The sequence below is a fragment of the Choristoneura fumiferana genome, chromosome 17, assembly GCF_025370935.1.
Source record: "Choristoneura fumiferana chromosome 17, NRCan_CFum_1, whole genome shotgun sequence".
Taxonomy (NCBI): domain Eukaryota; kingdom Metazoa; phylum Arthropoda; class Insecta; order Lepidoptera; family Tortricidae; genus Choristoneura; species Choristoneura fumiferana.
In genome coordinates, this window is record NC_133488.1 from 5,946,414 (window position 1) to 5,963,794 (window position 17,381).

Genomic DNA, 17,381 nt, shown 5'->3' on the forward strand with positions numbered 1-17,381 from the left:
ACACTTAAAAACAATTACAATTGTAAGCGAATAGTTATTAATATAACCGGGGTTACTTTAAGAAATTTTAGGGCTATTTGATGGATTTAAAATGGTTATAAAAACGAAAATATTCATAGCTCGATTGAGCAAATGAAGTAAAAAGTTAGGTTATTTATGAAAGCTGGTTTCACTTTTACAGATAGTCTAAAAAAATAAGGACATGGCGTAAAAACTGTTTTCCAAAGTAACCCCTGCATTTTAAAGTAACCCCGATTTACTCACCTGGGAATTAATCACGAGTTGAATGATATTACCTCGATGATTGGTCATAATGATGCCCAATGATGATGATAATGATGCTGATGTGCTTTGGCAGCAGCTTGTCACAAATAAGAAATACATTCGTGCGTAGTCTTTCGCTTCCATCAATACTTTAATAATATAATGAACCTGAGTTTGGGATGCAACACTAATGATGCATTAGTATCATCTTAATAACCCCCACCAGGTTGATAATTTTCCAATAATGTGTCACTTAAGATTTTTCTACACAAAAACTATTAATAAGTCATAAAATACTAATTATTTAACAGTTTATATATAATTAAATGAAATAGTTCTAATTTGAATGAAAAATTAATTACAAAATTTTGTGACGTCAAGGTAAAAGGTACTCGTAAAGGTAATAGGTTAATCTTCTTAATAATATTTGACATTATTTGTCTAACATCTGGTAGCATGATGTACGGTTGTGTTGCTCTGAAGATGGGCTCTGGTTGAGTGTATTCTGGTAGTGGCGATACATGGGTTTGTGTGATTTGCGTGTGTTCTTACAGTACGGAGTGTAGGTGGAGGAACTGCATGAACACGCATATCTTGCATAAACGTGGCTCTCATAAGGTCGCAGGTGAGCAATGATTTTTTTTTAGTTTATTTATTTGATATTATGTATGTAAACTCTTTATTGTACTAAATAAGTAAACAAACACTGAGATAGATGTACAAAGGCGAACTTATCCCTTTAAGGGATCTCTACCTTAAAATAGATAGTGGAAGCTACAATACAATACTTTAAATAATATAATACACAAATCTATAAAAGAATCCTAACATAAGAATAAACTACTATATACAAATTAATATACGCATATTATATGCAAATAAAATATAAATAATACGTAAGAATACAATAAACAAAAAAATAAAATGATAATAATAATGAATATTTTCAACATTTAAGGAGAAGGTGTGAGCCACATTTCTGAACTCCCGATCGATGCGAGATATTATATTTAAGAGTTAAAAAACTTCACGAAATTGTACGAATCCGACCTTAATCCTCACAACAATCGATGGCAAAACGCGGAAACGTAGTAACCGCCAAAATGCGTGACGTGCCATCACATTCGATAAAATAACTGACTGAAATATGTTAGGTGGCACCGGCCAATAAAAATGAGTGAAAATAACAATGTTACGTATGTTAACATAAGGATTTCTTATTAATTAAATACCCAGTAGGAATACTTATCGTCTTACAATTACATCGACTAAATAACCTTCATGCACTATAAAAATATTGCATAACGTTGCTTTAAACTGCCTTGTAAAATTTCAACAGGCTTCCATAATTAATAAACAGAAAACAGTTAGGTATTTTGCTCACCGGCAACCTTATAATAGCAACCTCTATGCAACAAAACAGTGGAAGTATTAAGGCTGATATGATGATAAATAGTAAAAATAACGATTAAACCCAAACAAAAACACTTTAGAACTAAACCTAATACTCATAGACACTGCACGCACAAAATTTGCACTACCCACGATATTGCTCGGCGATCACTAGCGGACCGATTCGTAGGCAGTATGCGACCACTAAACCCTCACGAGCGCATATTTTAATTGCGGTAAAGTGAAGTCGTGCCTACTTCACGATGTGTTTCAAATGCTGTACTTAACTATGACTTGTTTATTTAATCACTTTCACGTTAAATGCAGTAAACATCGATCATAAATAATATATTATACGATAAACTGCAGGAAGTATCCTGATTCATTTTTACACTACATGCATAAACACTGTATCTGCCACTGAACAGGATTTCGACAACGCTGCAACCACCGTACTCGTTGAAATATGCAAAATCGAAATTAGCGTAAGCTTACTTGATTCAAAATTTGCTATTTTTCTTAGTGTTTAAATCAATTTGATGTAGCAATGGTCAAAAAAATACATTCGTTTTGAATTGGTGTTCAGTTTTTTCTAAGCGTCGCAGAGCTATAAAACCCATACCTACTATTCGACGCAGAAAAAATTGCTGATTCCGGATACACAATTTTTTTTTGACCATTTGGCGGTTACTACGTTTCTGCTTTTTGCCATCGAATATAACAATTTTTTTGAAAAAACCCAAACCATTTATTCTAAAATCACAAACCTATATTATATGATTGTACTTAAAACAATTTTTGTTTATTCAATATTGTGACCTATTAAAACAAGCATCGACAAAAACAAATTGGTCGAGCAAATCGAATCAGACGAAAGGAAAAGGCTACTTGTGGCTTTAAATATACTCTAGCAAATTGGTAGCGTAATGACATACAAATAAACTACTGTCTTCCGAGTGGCCTGGGAAGGGGTATCGTTTGACCGAATTAATTTTGCCAGAATTAATGCTACCCCGAGTTGTCGCTTTCCAGAAGACGCATGCTTTTAAGATTTTTGACGCCCTGTCCTACTTTTATGTACCTCTAGTTACTACGTTACTACGTAAATTCTTCTTCAAATATTCGAATAAGATATCCACTGTTGAACAAAACTCAGAACGCCACCTTGCCACCTGCATCCACCGGTTACTCATAAATTTAGTGATGTCACCAGTCGACCTGGTGAGAGCCCTGCCAACGATGCATCTTCCGGTTCGTGGTTGCCACTCGAGAATCTTTCTCCCCTAACGGTTATCTATTCTTCGAGCGACGCAGCCTGCGTATTGCTACTTCAACTTACAAATTCTTCGAGCTACGTCGGTGACTACAAAACCTTAAGTGTTACGTATATTGGTGATCAGAATAACAATAACACCTTCAAACCACAGAGTGCAACGCACGGCGATCATTAGTCGAAGTTTAATTACAATCCGGTTCTCTTAAAGCCAAATGTTATTAACTCAAGAGTTAAATTTACAAATTCGAGAAATCTTTCATCAAAGGTTCAGCTTAATTCGATATATTCGCAAGCAAAATCATTTTATTTGCGTTGCTTTTGCTTAGTCAAATTAAAAACTGATCAGTGAAAAAACATCGCAAATTCGCAAGCGTTACGATGTAGGTAACGTGCTAAGGGAAAATGAGATTTGTTAACTTTCGTTTAAAACTAATTTGCCGTGAGCACACAATTTTAACTTAAGCCCTATCTATTAGCATTAATTGTGGCTAAGTATATAAGTATAAAGTTTAATCGATCCCATTCATCAAAGTCGCAAATCGTTATTCCGAAAAAAATACAAGTTTTTAGTGGATTTCGCGGACTCAGTCCGACCCTAATAACAACACCAAATGAAGGGTTGCGGCTGTTGGAAATTTAATGAAATATTTGATTTATGCCCGCCGAACATCAGGTAGCTTATTATAAGAATATATCATTAAACATTACATATATAATTAAAGGCAAGCTTAGCCCGGAGCTACCCCAATTTAAACCGGCCGGTGCATTATAATTTTAATAAAATTGCTGGCCGACCGATAAAAACAATAAAAAAATATGAGAAAATTATAACACATCTGATTGATGTATTATTTGGTAATTTATTGGTTGTAATTACATCTGGTAATAATGGTGGATAATGCGAGCGGCGGCGGAGTGAGCGAACGATTTATTAGTATTTATTAAAGTATGAATTATTGTATAATTACTGGGATAGGAGCTTCCAAACTAAACAGAGCAGTTGTTTTAGGGTCGGATTTATGGGCTGTTCTCGGAGGCGATCTAATCGGGCTTGTTTGCGATGGACGCCTAACTATATCACTTCGTATAAAATGCTTAGGTAATAACTAATATCTATTCGTAATGGACAGATTTAGAAGAAGAACAGTAACTATACCACGCGCCATATAAATCTGCCTAAAAGTTCTAATGAACTTTAACATAAGTATTATTAATAGTCAGTTTTGACGCAATTTTGAGATATCTACATTTTTTATGCGACGTCTTTACGTTACTCCCGGATTATTTTCGAATCGCTTAACGGTATAGTGCCTATTTAATTATTGGAATTATACCTTTATAGTTTTTGTGCTACTAGTCGTGGCATTGAACTTTTAGGCAAAGTTAGGCGGCGGAAGGTATACTTAAACTGGTGAGTATTAAAGATAAGACTTCCACCTAACCTATTAATGTTGGAAAAGTGTCAAGTTACTTTAAGATAAGTAAGAAATAGATTTATGATGATTTTTTGTATGTGCTAAAGTTTAAAGTTTTTAATTTAGAGAAGTCAGAATAATAGTCCTTCCTTCTTTCTGTAAAAAAGGTTGCCTGGAAGAGATCTCTCTTAAGCGATAAGGCCGGCTATTGCTCACCTTGTAATTTTTTCTCTGTGTATCTGTTTTCTGTATCGCTTACTGTCTGGTGTACAATAAAGAGTCTTTGTATTGTATTGTATTGTAATGTGTGTAATGGAAATAAAAACAGTATTTTCCTTACTACCATTCTGATTTTTTTCAAATTTGTCCACTGAACAGTTTAGATTTTGGAGGGGGGGGGCTCTATTTTAATGAAAATTTGCTGGTACTTTAAAGTTAAATATTTCGCAAACAGATCACTGAATAGAAAAATCGCCCTAGCAACTCCGCAATGGTTTTAAAAGACCTATCCAACGATACCCCACACTATAGGGTTAGCCGAGTAAACAAAAAATCACCCCCACTACGTCTATGGGAGGAACCCTAAAAAATATTTTACTTATTTTTTTGACTGATGATATGTATATTCATGCCTAATTACAGCTTTCTAGTAATAATGGTCTCTGAGCTTAGCCGCGGACAGACAGACAGACAGACGGACAGACATGGTGAAACTATAAGGGTTCCTAGTTGACTACGGAACCCTAAAAACCAATTGCCTCAAAAGAACTTTAAATAAAAAAAATACACTGAGAGTAAAATTATTCTATTCTAAACAAGAAAAAATAAGCCTAATAGCCAAAAATTCCTAATAGGTATGGCCAGCTCTAAAATTATCAGTGTGGCCAGCTCTAAAATTCTCAGCGTGGCCAGCTTTAAAATTCCCAGTGTGACTAGCTCTAAAAGTCCCCGTGTAGCCAGACCTGAAATTCTCAGTGTGGCTAAGTCTAAAATTGCTAGTGTGGCCAGCTCTAAAATTCTCAGTGTAGCCTGCTCTTAAATTCCCAGTGTGGCCAGCTCTGAAATTTCCAGTGAGGCTAGGTGTAATATTGCTATACTTTGTTTTTTTTTGCATTAGAAAAAGGGTAAACAATCTTGACACAGACGCACGCGCGCGCGCGCATAGACGCATTTATAATATTATTAGTTGTAATGTTTTTACGCTGCCCCAAATAGCTACTATAGTTAACTATAAAACAAATACCAGTTCTCGAGCCATTATTCTTTAATCTTAATACTCTATTCGTTAACAGCACTATCCCTCCGCTCAATAGCTCAGTTAATCCTTTAATAGTTTCAATAAACAATTTACACTAAACCGTTACGACCTTAAAAATTACTGTTTCCAACAACACAAACACACACTTCATTATTAATGGTTTTTATAGCCCTTAGTACATGCCCAGATTAAAACCTTAGATATGTATTTTTAGATATATTTCACAGATGCTACAGCCTGTAATTATGCTCATAATTTATGCATCAACGCTACCATTATGATAACTATATCTTTAACTTTCTCTGGTTTTGTATGATTTCTAGTTTTTGAAACGTTTATTAATTATAGTTTTTTGTTTACGCTCTGCCTAATTATCTCATGTACCGGTGTAGCGTAGCTCTCAAATTAGAAGAGCTTAGTAGAAAAGTAAGTATAATTTATGGTCTGCGTGTGTGGTAATGCTGATCTTAGACATAAATTAATAATTCACTACTCTCTTAAAGCTAGACTCGTAAGTTTTTAAAAGATACTTACCGCGAGAGTTTAAAATAATAAACGTCGCCAAACACTAGAGAGTACAAATTTTTTGCTTGTTTCTAAATTTGTACCTACGGAATCCTCCATGCTCCTCCTTTAGACTTGGCTAATTTTTACGCGTTGTCCTTTATTAGAACTTGCTGTTGGCTATTTTATTTGAACCTTCTGTCGACTACTTGGTGCGAAACCGACGACGAGCATGCATTTCAAATTAATTTTTGTTTTTGTATTTAATGTCAGGGTGGATAATAAATTGTGTCAAAAAAACCATGATGGCCTACCTATGGCCTCTTAATACTACACACTCATAACTACATAACTATACAATTTGTAAATTATGTTAATCTTGGTGGCTTCAAATAAATTACAAATGAAAACGCCATCAAAACTACGTCCAATTCGTATAAAATGTGATCACGAAAACAAGACGGTTGGAATTTGAACGCTCGAACCTACCATAGGATGGCCCTATATACCACAAAGTGCAAAATTCGAATTTCGTAGGTATCTCTATCTTGCTTGACGCTTATATTATTTAATACAAGAGTGAGAGGGACGGTACAACGCAAACTTCGATGAACTATAAGAATTTCTTTGCTCACCCGCGAGCTTGTGATAGCTACTTTTATGCAAGATATGCGTGTTCACGCTGTTCCTCCACATTCACAAATTCTTTTAGTTCATTGATATGGATCTCGCAAAGTAACGCCTGATTCAATAAATTACAAACTTCGATTTTCGAATTTCGTAGTTTTATTTATGCATTGATGATGTGATAGCGATTGTAATAAAAAATGTTCTACCTTGGCACTTACCGGAGCCACTGGCGAAGAGGAAGTCCCTGTGTAGGGAAGACGTCTTCAGGTAGGGGTAAAACAGCTTGCTGGTCTGCTCTCGACTGCTGCAGCGACTGGACAGAGAAAAACAATGCGAGTAACGTAATTAAACAATGATAATGTCCTAAAAAATCTAATTAAGGTAAACGTACGAGTGCCCGACACGCCAATGCCCAATAGATGGCACCATGCTGTCACTTCTATTGCTAATGACATAAAATTAAGGATGCCAACTATTGGGACAGTGTCGAGCACTCGTACGTTTACCTTAGTCCGTCAGTTGGATTATCAGAAAAGATTTTTTCTTGGAAGTATTTTTTCTTTTGTAAATACTTTAAAAAAATGTGAAGATATAGCTAGTTAAAGTTCCGCGTGACTAAATAAAACGTAAACAATGGGCTAGTGTCCTAAAAAAAATCCCAAATATGGTAAACGTACGAGCGTTCGTCAGTTTAATGCCTAATAGATGGCACCCTGCTGAAATAAAATTAAATATGCCAACTATTGGGACAGTGACGAGCACTCGTACGTTTACCTTAGTCCGATTAAGTATGAAGATACAGCTAGTTAAAGTTCCGCGTGACCTTATGACGTGATTACCTGACATCACGGGCCCCGCACTTGCGAATACTGACGCGCTTCATCTTTGTCATTTTTAGGGCTCCGTAGCCAAATGGCAAAAACGGAACCCTTATAGTTTCGCCGTGTCTGTCTGTCTGTCCGTCCGTCCGTCCGCGGATTTGCTCAGGGACTATCAATGCTAGAAAGCTGTAATTTTGCAAGGATATATTATATGTAAACTATGCCGACAAAATGGTACAATAAAAAACTAAAAAAAATATATTTTAGGTTTCCTCCCATTGAATAGGTCTTTTAAAACCATTAGGGGTTAAATATTCAACTTTAAAGTGCAAATTTTCATTAAAATCGAGCGTCCCCCCCCCCCTTTAAAATCTAAACGGTGGAAAAATTTGAAAAAATTCAGGATGGTAGTAAGTATATCAAACTATAACGGCTAAGTTTGCTTGAGAATTATTAGTAGTTTTACTATTAAATAGCAGCCTAAGGTATAAAATACGAAATCCTTAGAAAAATATTACTTATTTTTTTCGTAATGGCTACGGAACCTTATTTTGGGCGTGTCCGACACGCTCTTGGCCGGTTTTTTACCACGCACGAAGTGCTTGCTCGGACCGTAGTATAAACATAAATTGACATGACAATAATAGCTGTCATCACTCGTTTCATTATACCTAATCGCTTTGCATTCATTATTGCACACAGCAAATAGATCTGAGAACCATTTTTACAAACTGAACTCTTTCTTCCACATGGTTGGAAATGTTAAACGGAATGTACCTATAGCGTAGCGTGAGACATAACATCTTTCCAATTCGGCAGGCGGAGCGCGATTTTTCACCACGTGCTCGCCACGTGCGTGGAACGAAACTCCGAGCTTCCTTTTTCGTATCCGAACGTAGGAAGTGCCTTTTTGGGAAGTTTTTTTATTGGCGATCGTGTTTTCTTTTCTTCCCGGTTATTTGTACGTTGCGTTCCGTTATTTGGATGAAAAATGCAGTGGCTGCGTTTGAGTTGGTCAGCTTTTTTGTTGTGTTAATGAATGAGGATTCAGTCGGCGATTTCCAAAAAATAGCTTAATCAAATGTTTTTTATGTATTCGTACTTTGTCGTCTTATTTTTTATACCAATTGGAGTTTTAGATAACGTACCTCACTGTAACCCTCAATATTTTCATCTTTATAATAATATCAAAGGATCAATACCGACCCATTTCTCTTCCCCCTAAACTTATTTAGAACATGTAAATATGTATGTAGCTAAACTCTTTATTGTACGAGTTGAGATACATGTACTTACCTACAAAGGCGAACTTATCCCCTTAAGGGATCTCTAGCTGTCAAGTTTTGAACGAATGACAGGAAAACTCAGCCTTGACTATTTATCAATTAGTGTTTTAGGGATAATCATTTTTCCATTTATTAGATACAAATCAGAAATCATAACGAGCAATCGTGATTCAAAATATTACATTCGAATAAAGCAATATTAAACAAAAATTAAGATACATCAATTTTAATTAAAAATTTAGTTACAAACATTAAAATTATATTTCTACGAGGCATATCTGATCATAAAAATTGATTATCGAATTCACCCATTTCACAAGGGAATCAATAAAACATAGCTTTCTCGAACACAATGCAATGGACTAAAGCGTATCACAATCAACATATTAACAACGCCGTACCTAGAAAATTCTTAATTGAACTAATGAGGAGTAATTACAATTTTTATTGCTGGCCATAATGATTACGATGCCTTAAAATAATAAAAGCAATTAGACATTGATGGGCGCAACGGAGTAGACACCATCGTCTCTTTCTCACTCTGGTATAAGACGCTACGTGTAAACGGCGTGGAGAATAAAGCCTGATTAGATGTAATTGTAGGAACGGTTATAAAAGTTGTCTGTCAGAGCCCGTGTTCTGTTTGTCGTAAAATTGCGAGATGCTTAAATTGATTTGAATCTGGAACAGTACGTTCTCAATTTGAATTATTTAGAACAGTTCGAGTTCCTGGAGGCTTTGGTGTTATGTCGATTAAATCTCTTGAGTAATAATGTGAATAATATTCCCTCATGATTGGTTATTTGGAGTCTTTTTGTATTTTTATTTCAACTCCAAATTTGTTACTTTTACGGGTATCCCGTGAAACCATATCGAAAATACAAACTGAGACATGGATGCACAGAAAAACCAGAAAAAGAGACCAGCGCTGGGAATCGAACCAGGTCCTCAGCAATCCGTCTGCGTGCTATAACCCCTACACCACCGCTGGACACGAATTTAGACACGAATTTTTCCTATGCATACATATCTCAGGTTGCTTATTTCTACTACGCTACTTATGCAGCAGCACTAGCGACATCTATGTTTCGCTCTCATCGAGAGACGTCAACATTCTTTCGGAACCAACGCTCACCCAGACAAGAGATGTCGCTACTAAGCAATCAAATCATGATTGGTTATTTGGAGTCTTTTGTATTTTTTATTTCAACTCCAATTTGTTACTTTTACGGGTATCCGTGAAACCATATCGAAAATACAAACTGAGACATGATGCACAGAAAACCAGAAAAAGAGACCAGCACCAGCCAGACCAGCGCTGGTCTCTTTTTCTGGTTTTTCTGTGCATCCATGTCTCAGTTTGTATTTTCGATAATATTCCCTCACACCCTACAAATAAGTAATAAGTCAGGAAGTCTCCAATTCAGAACAAATTTCACATAAAAAGTGGCCTTATTTGAAACCAAAACGACATATGCTCTTTCAAGTTTGCAAATGGAAATGCTTCGTGATTGTTTTAAATTCAGAAAGAAAGCAGCAGGGCTACTACGAAACTCGAAACTCGAAGTTCGTGTCTTGCGGTCCCTCTAACACTTATACTATTTAATACGAGAGCGAGAGGGACCGCACGACACGAACTTCGAGTTTCGAGTTTCGTAGTAGCCCTGCAGGGATTCGTTCACGCGCGTGCTGCAATGTCGACTAAGACAGCCTAGTCATAGCGGCGTGGATGATTTTATAAGTGAACAGAGACCATATTGCCTAACGTTTCTGACCCTCGTGATCGCAATGAAATGACAGATTTCGCATACAAAAACAGTCATTTGATTGCGATCGCGAGCGCCAGAAACGTTAAGTAGGCATACGGCCTCAGGATCAAGTCAACGTCATTGTTTGTTTTTTATTACCTATGCATTATAATAATATAAATTTCGGGTTTCTTTTTACAATTCCGTTTGTCACACAGGTTTTACAGTCAAACGATTGGAGCTGACCAGAGTGATCAACGTGTGGTACGAGGCTCATTGAATATCCAGTTCAAGCTTGAAAGATCTTGACTGACGAAATCTAGGCTCCGCCCGGAACCTGCTCAGCTCCAAAACCCCGAGAGCTTTCAGCTCGAACTTCAAAACCGTTTGGAATGCCTAGGTAGCGACGTGGACGAGTACAACGACGGGTTTGTGGAAGCTGTTCATACGGTCAGGTCTAAGTTCTTCAAGACCAGCCGTGTTAGAACCAAAAGGCTCCACCCTTAGGCTCATGGAGGTGAGGCGTGAGATGATTCTGCAGTCCTCTGGTGACGCTTGTCGCTATCGGCAGCTCAACAGGCAGATTTCAAAGTCAAAGAAAGTGAGCGTAACAGGGGCTCTAAAGTGATTACCAGGGATCTGTCTGTTGGTCAAAGCAGTTTGATGAAGTTGAAGACCGACGACGGCAGAATCATTTCATCCAAACTTGAGCTGTTGGGGGAAGTTGAGTTGAGATGGGATGTGTTGCAGGCTCTTCAGTGGTGCCAAGTTGACTACCGGTATATCGAAGTGCTGAAGTGTCTGTACGAAAACTCCAAGCTATGTACGTCCGGCTATAGGACCAGAGCACGAAGCCTATTCCTCTGCAGTGGGGAGTTGAATAAATTTTGGTGAATAATAAAAGTTTTTTTTGTGGATATGTGAATTAGTGAATATGTGAATATTTAACTTAAAATTAACTCATTTGTGGCCGTAAATTTAGTGCTCTTAATTGTTTTCTTACAGATAGGGTTACCAGCATTCATTTTAAGATTTGTACCTACTGAAAAATCACAATTTCAAGGCACTTGTGGCAAATCCAGCCAGTTTATGTGTCCGTTTTTTAGTACTTTTTTTACATTCTCAAGTAGTACTACGTACAAGGACAACGGAAATGTAGGCTGTGATGACATTCCTACCGCTGAAACTGGGTAGTTGTTAATATTTTGTTGTGTAGTATTCTTTAACTATTTGTTTAATAATAAAATTTACAAGCGCTGAATGTTTGCAAACAAGTCTTATGAATGAACGATTAAGTTAAATTTTAATTTAAGTGAGTTATGTTTTACATAAAATACAAGGGCAAACTTATTCTTTAAATGGATTTCTACCGTTTAACCTTTTAAGAATTGAATTGATTGATTGTGTTATGAAATGTTTTGAACTGAAATCAAATTTTACTTGTGACTTTTTGCATTTTATGGCGTTGTAAGAATCTAATAAGAAATTTTTAACATTGACTGCTTAGTTTCTGATGAAGTCTAAAGAGCCGAATCATAAATATTTCCTACTTGACTGATACGGTATGTGCTTAATGTGTATCCACTTTAGAATTACTTATGGTAGATGTATTTTTATACAGATCTGTGCACAGCAGTGGGACGTACCTATATAGGTAGGCTGGAATGGTATTTTTATACAGCGTGTTTTTTTGTTATTTTCGTTAGCTTTGATAGACGACACAGTTCATAGATAAAAAAGGTATATGTTAATGAATATCTGTTTTTTTGGCTTAGTATTTTTTTTTCGTACATAATATAAGTTCATAGGTCAAATTGTGTAATTTACTAATTTTATGAGAAATATTGATGTGACAAGTAAAAGAGACATGAAAAACTCACCTCTTAGGTAACCTTCATTTGCAAAATATGTATGAATTAAAAATAATTTGGTTACAGATTTTTTTTATTAAAAACTTTTACGCTGTTTAAACAGTACCTGCGTGTTACTTTACTTAACCTGTTGAATGTTCTCTTGAGGTAATATGTATGTAGGTATGTAAACTCTTTATTGTACAAAAGAAAAGAAACAAAAATAGAATAAGTAACAATACCATAATAAGGTTAACGGAAATCAAAAAATAAAATAAGACATCGTGTTCGTGTATGACTATTGACTAGCTGTTGTCCGTGACTTCTTCAGCGAAGAATTAATTTATTTTGGAGATAAAATATATCCTATTATTTATTCGGAACTTTTGCGTGGCAAACAGTTCAGTAGTAAAGGCATGAAAGTGGAACAAACAAACAACACACAAACAAACAAACTTTCGTATTTATAATATTTGTAAGGATTGAAGGAAAACAAAAATATAGTTTACCGTCCGTAAAATGAGCAGAATGAATACCTAATTGTTATGAGGACGTCATTTTCTTTGCAGCAGTTAGGTATATTTTATGCGAAAATTTCCTGGACATAGTAATTATTTTAGAATAAGTATGAAAATGTTTTTTGGCAGTTTTTTTATTCTTGCTTGTCGGTCATCACCATTATACTTATGAAATTACTTAATTTTTAAAATGTATGGTCAAAAATGAGGTTTTGTTTAGAAGACGAACTTTATTTTTTTTTAGTTTCTTATTAATTATTTGCTGTTACGCTACTGACCAGAAAAATAAATTTATAGACAGGCACTTAATTTTGTTACTTTAAGAGTTAATATAGTGGATAAGTATCGCTACGTAAGTAGATGATGATGATTATGAAATAGAACTTTAATATTTTTTAATCAATTAGTTAATAATAGGAAACTGTTTGAAAGTAAACTTTTTTTATATTTCTTAACAACCAAATCATAATTTATAACAATATCAATTAGTATATTGATGTCAACAATCCAAAAATGAAGGTAGGTACTTACCTACTTAAAACTGTGAACACAATCAGAACAACTCAAACAAGTAGGTGGTATATGCCGAATTCGTTAATAGCCATTTTCCAGTACGAAAATTGAAGCGCAATTAAAAAAAAAGTTAAGCAAAAAGTTTTCCCGCGTGCAAAAAGTAAAAAAATACCTACAGAAAAATGCAACACAAGTAACTGAACCAATCAGCTGTTCGTCGGGCACGTCGCCCCGCCCCGTGTTAACTTTTCCTCTTTCGCACGTCAAAATATAATAAACCATTTCACATCACTGAATATATATTTTCGCAATACATTATTCCACCAAATTTTCCGTATTCACCACCCTCTGGCAACACCAATTTTCTCAAATCACCAATCAAACGTGAACTTTTTCGTAATATCAAATTTCGAATTGGAAAGTTTTTTTTTTCGGAACACCCAATTGGAAACTAAACTTTTTAATTTAACAAAACTGTCTGTAACCAGCCAACATGAACTTTTTCTTAAGTTATCTTTTCTTGCAGCCAGTGATAAAAGTTACCACGGTACGTAAATAAAGCGCAAAAAAACAACATGAACAAACACGTAACACTTTCATCAAATAAGGACACTTACAATATAATCGGCGAGTTTGCAGTTGAGGCGAGGGCCCTGTTTTCGTAGCAGTCGGCGTTAATTACGCGGCGGTTGCTGATACATCACTTTATAGCGTCTCAGCGGCCAGTCCAGCCGATAATTAGTTCACTGCAATGTGCTTCCAACTTATCTCCCAATACAAAAACTCAATCCGTACACTGTGACGCTTCAACACAACACCGGGTCAGTTCCAAAAGTTCAAAATCAGCATTGACAGAAGACGCGCGAAATGTTTTTTTTTAAACTGCGGCTGTCAAACGCCCGAACACAGAGACGACCATCCACGCCAGTTCACTGACGTTCACTAGTCTAGACGCGACTCGGCGTAAGTCGAGGAGAAGAAGGCAGCGGTCTCGACTCGACCGGCCCGCCTTTTGTTCATCTCGCTCTCTCGCGCCATGCCCGCCCGCACAGTTTTTACGGTTTAACCGACTCGACTCAATTCAATTCAACTCAACTCAAATTGTCGTGGCGCAAATGCCTTTGCACTGGACGCTAGAGTGAGACGTAAAGCATCGTCACTTCATTCATCGTTAGCAACTTTTTAATAACACTAATCAAAATGTTTCCGCTGAAGCGGCGATTCAGCGTCTTGGCCCGCTTGCGGTTTTGGTCGCAAATGTTGACGTTCGATGCGTTTTCGTCAAGAATTATGCGATCGGGAAAGCGGAATAGAGCCTTAATCTTCATTGAAGACGCAACAGTGGGCACGGGCGTGTCGTCTCGCTCGTGCCACTATCGTCCGGTGGCGCGTGGCCGCGCGTGTGAGAGAGAAACCCGCGAGGCGATAGGCGTTACCGTTTCCCTCAGTTCCCTCTTCTGGGTGTGTAAAGTTTTAGACCGAAACATGTAAAATTGCATCTTGAAAAAAAGTTATGTATTAAAAAAAGAAGCTTAGTGCGCGATGGGGGGACATAACGGGAGGTGGTGGAAGGTTTTTTCGCAGGCTGTATTTTCGGGGGTGTCCGGCGTGGACAATGCATTACTGCACTCCTCGCATCACCTTGCATTTGAACTGCGATCAAACGGAATCGACTAGGCTGCACTTACGTTTTACTACTCAGTCGACTTAATTTGGTCCTTATGGAAACCGATAACGGCTAACAAAATGGTGGTAGGTACCTATATGGTATCGATTGATCTCAATTAGACCCGTCTAATTGCTCGACGCGATTCCCAGACTATTTTAAACGCGGCTCGAACTTTTTAAGAATTGATTAGGTGATTATAAAATAAAGCTTTTCGACTAGAAAAATTACCTAAAGCCAGATTTAAGCTTTTTATTTTAAATACTAGGTATTTAAGTTTTTCCGCTTATATTTTATAAAACACCGTCTCACCTGAATAGATTGGTAAGACTAACGGATCAAAAAGCAAGTCGTCTTTGCTATGAAAAAATCGATGGGCAACTCCTTGGAACTGATAAATTTTATTAGAACTTATAGTCATGAAGTACGAAAGTCAGGAACCTAAACTTATCGACTACCCGGATCTAAACTAAGAGAAGTCGTGCAAGTTGCAATACATTGCGGCGCTCGATTACTTCAAATGCGTTCACTTTACAGCCTCGTGATTTAATGCAACTTCTTGCGGGTCTAACTGGGCTTAAAATCGCCAACTTTTGCGCGTCATTACTTCACGTTTAAAAGCAAGACATGTTTGTTCCGGGACGTACGAGTAGACCGTGGTTACCTTTAACGAGTTCCCGATATCTCGACGCAAATACCAGCATCATTATCATCTCTCTTCTTCTCAGTCGGACATTCTTGTCAGAGTGATGGTCGTGGTTGCGCAGACGAGGTACACGGAGTGATGTTCGGCGGGTCGAAAACTTTTTCGAGCCCTCTTAGCAATTTCCATTTCTGCCGGTTAGAGGCGTTGTGAGTACACTGGACCATGGCGGACTCAGTAGCTTTTTTAATCAGGTCAGTCCAGCGAGTTGGTGATCAGACGCGTGCTCTCTTACCTTCCACCTGCTCTTGAACCACCAATCTCTCCATTGAGACATTCCTAGCTATGTGACCAAAGAACTTCAGTATTAGTAATTGCAGTCGACGAAAGCCGGTCTATCATTAGTTGGGATGCGTCAAAATATCGGTGGCCGTATTGTCTAAGAGACTTTGAATTACGATTGTTTTCTCCACTTCTTTCTGTCCCACAGTGTAGGAGAAGGGCAGAAAAAGATGGTGAATGTGATAGCCAACGTCAGTAGGTAATAGCAGTCTACATTCCCTGAACAAAGTGTAGTGTCTCAGGGTCTATTGCAGGGGTAGCCAACCGGACGATCGCGACTATCAGTCCAGTCGATCGTGGCAAGGCAAAAAATATAAATACTAAAGTATGCTGTGTCATTTAAGATTTGAAGAAGTATTGTCATTGGTAGATCGCACAGGGTTTCGTCGCTAAACAGTAGATCTTGGGTCTAATCAAGTTGGCCACCCCTGGTCTATTGCGTAACTGTCATTTGATTGTAATCGCGAGTGCCAAAAACGTTACACAATTCAAGTCAAAGTCAAGTCAAGTCAAAATATATTTATTCAATTTAGGCTATAACAAGAAATGTAAATGTTTTTTCCTAACTAGGTTAGCTGGAAGAGATCCCTTTTTAGGGATAAGCTCGCCTTTGTTCTCCTCTCTGTGTATTTGTATTTTTATTTTATTTTTATGTGCAGTAAAGAGTTTACATACATACATACACTTATGAATGTCAAAAAAAAACTACCACCGGATCGGAAAAACCTCTGTTGAGAAGAATCCGGCAAGACACTCAACGAGTTATATTTTTTTTTAAAACAGATTTACAATATTATTAAATGATTTTTTTATTTTATTAACACAGTAGGTTCGCTATTTGAAGGGATCGCTAATGCGGATCGGAATTATTTCCAAATATCCCTGTCCATGATTATAATCATTAACTTTATAATACGCCTTTGATATTAATGTTTTCTTGACAATAGATCTGAATTTTGTATCCGTTTCATTTTCAATATTTTTTGGAATTGGTCCTCTGGTTAGACATTTGAATCATTAAAAGCTCGCGTAGAAAATTATTTTTTTCAATTCAGCACCTCAAACAGGCCAGTTGTGTTATTTATGATGATGATGATGATGATGTGATCCTGTTATCCCTCACTAGGGACATAGGGCTCGTAGAAGAGTTTTCCATTTGGCTCGATCTTGCGCGGCTTCTTCCAGCTCTTCCCAGCCGAGACCAATTGAGCCAGCCTCCTTCTCAACTGATCGCCTCCACGTGGTCCGAGGACGT

The 17,381-nt window shown here is 36.9% G+C and overlaps 1 protein-coding gene across 8 annotated transcripts in view; it reads right to left on the bottom strand.

Moving 5' to 3' along the window:
- Positions 1-14,482, bottom strand: part of pdm3 (POU-domain protein pdm3) — a 214,660-nt gene extending 200,178 nt beyond the window's left edge. For 5 of the 8 annotated variants that reach the window (XM_074100554.1, XM_074100561.1, XM_074100555.1 and 2 more), the window contains exon 1: positions 297-411. In XM_074100554.1, the coding sequence (XP_073956655.1) occupies positions 297-408 (112 nt within the window). In that variant the 5' untranslated portion in view covers positions 409-411. Of the gene's footprint in view, positions 1-264; positions 412-6,945; positions 7,053-14,092 lie in introns of those variants that run through there. The other 3 variants (XM_074100558.1, XM_074100559.1, XM_074100560.1) reach the window with 3 other exon arrangements.
- Between the last annotated feature and the right edge of the window lie 2,899 nt (positions 14,483-17,381).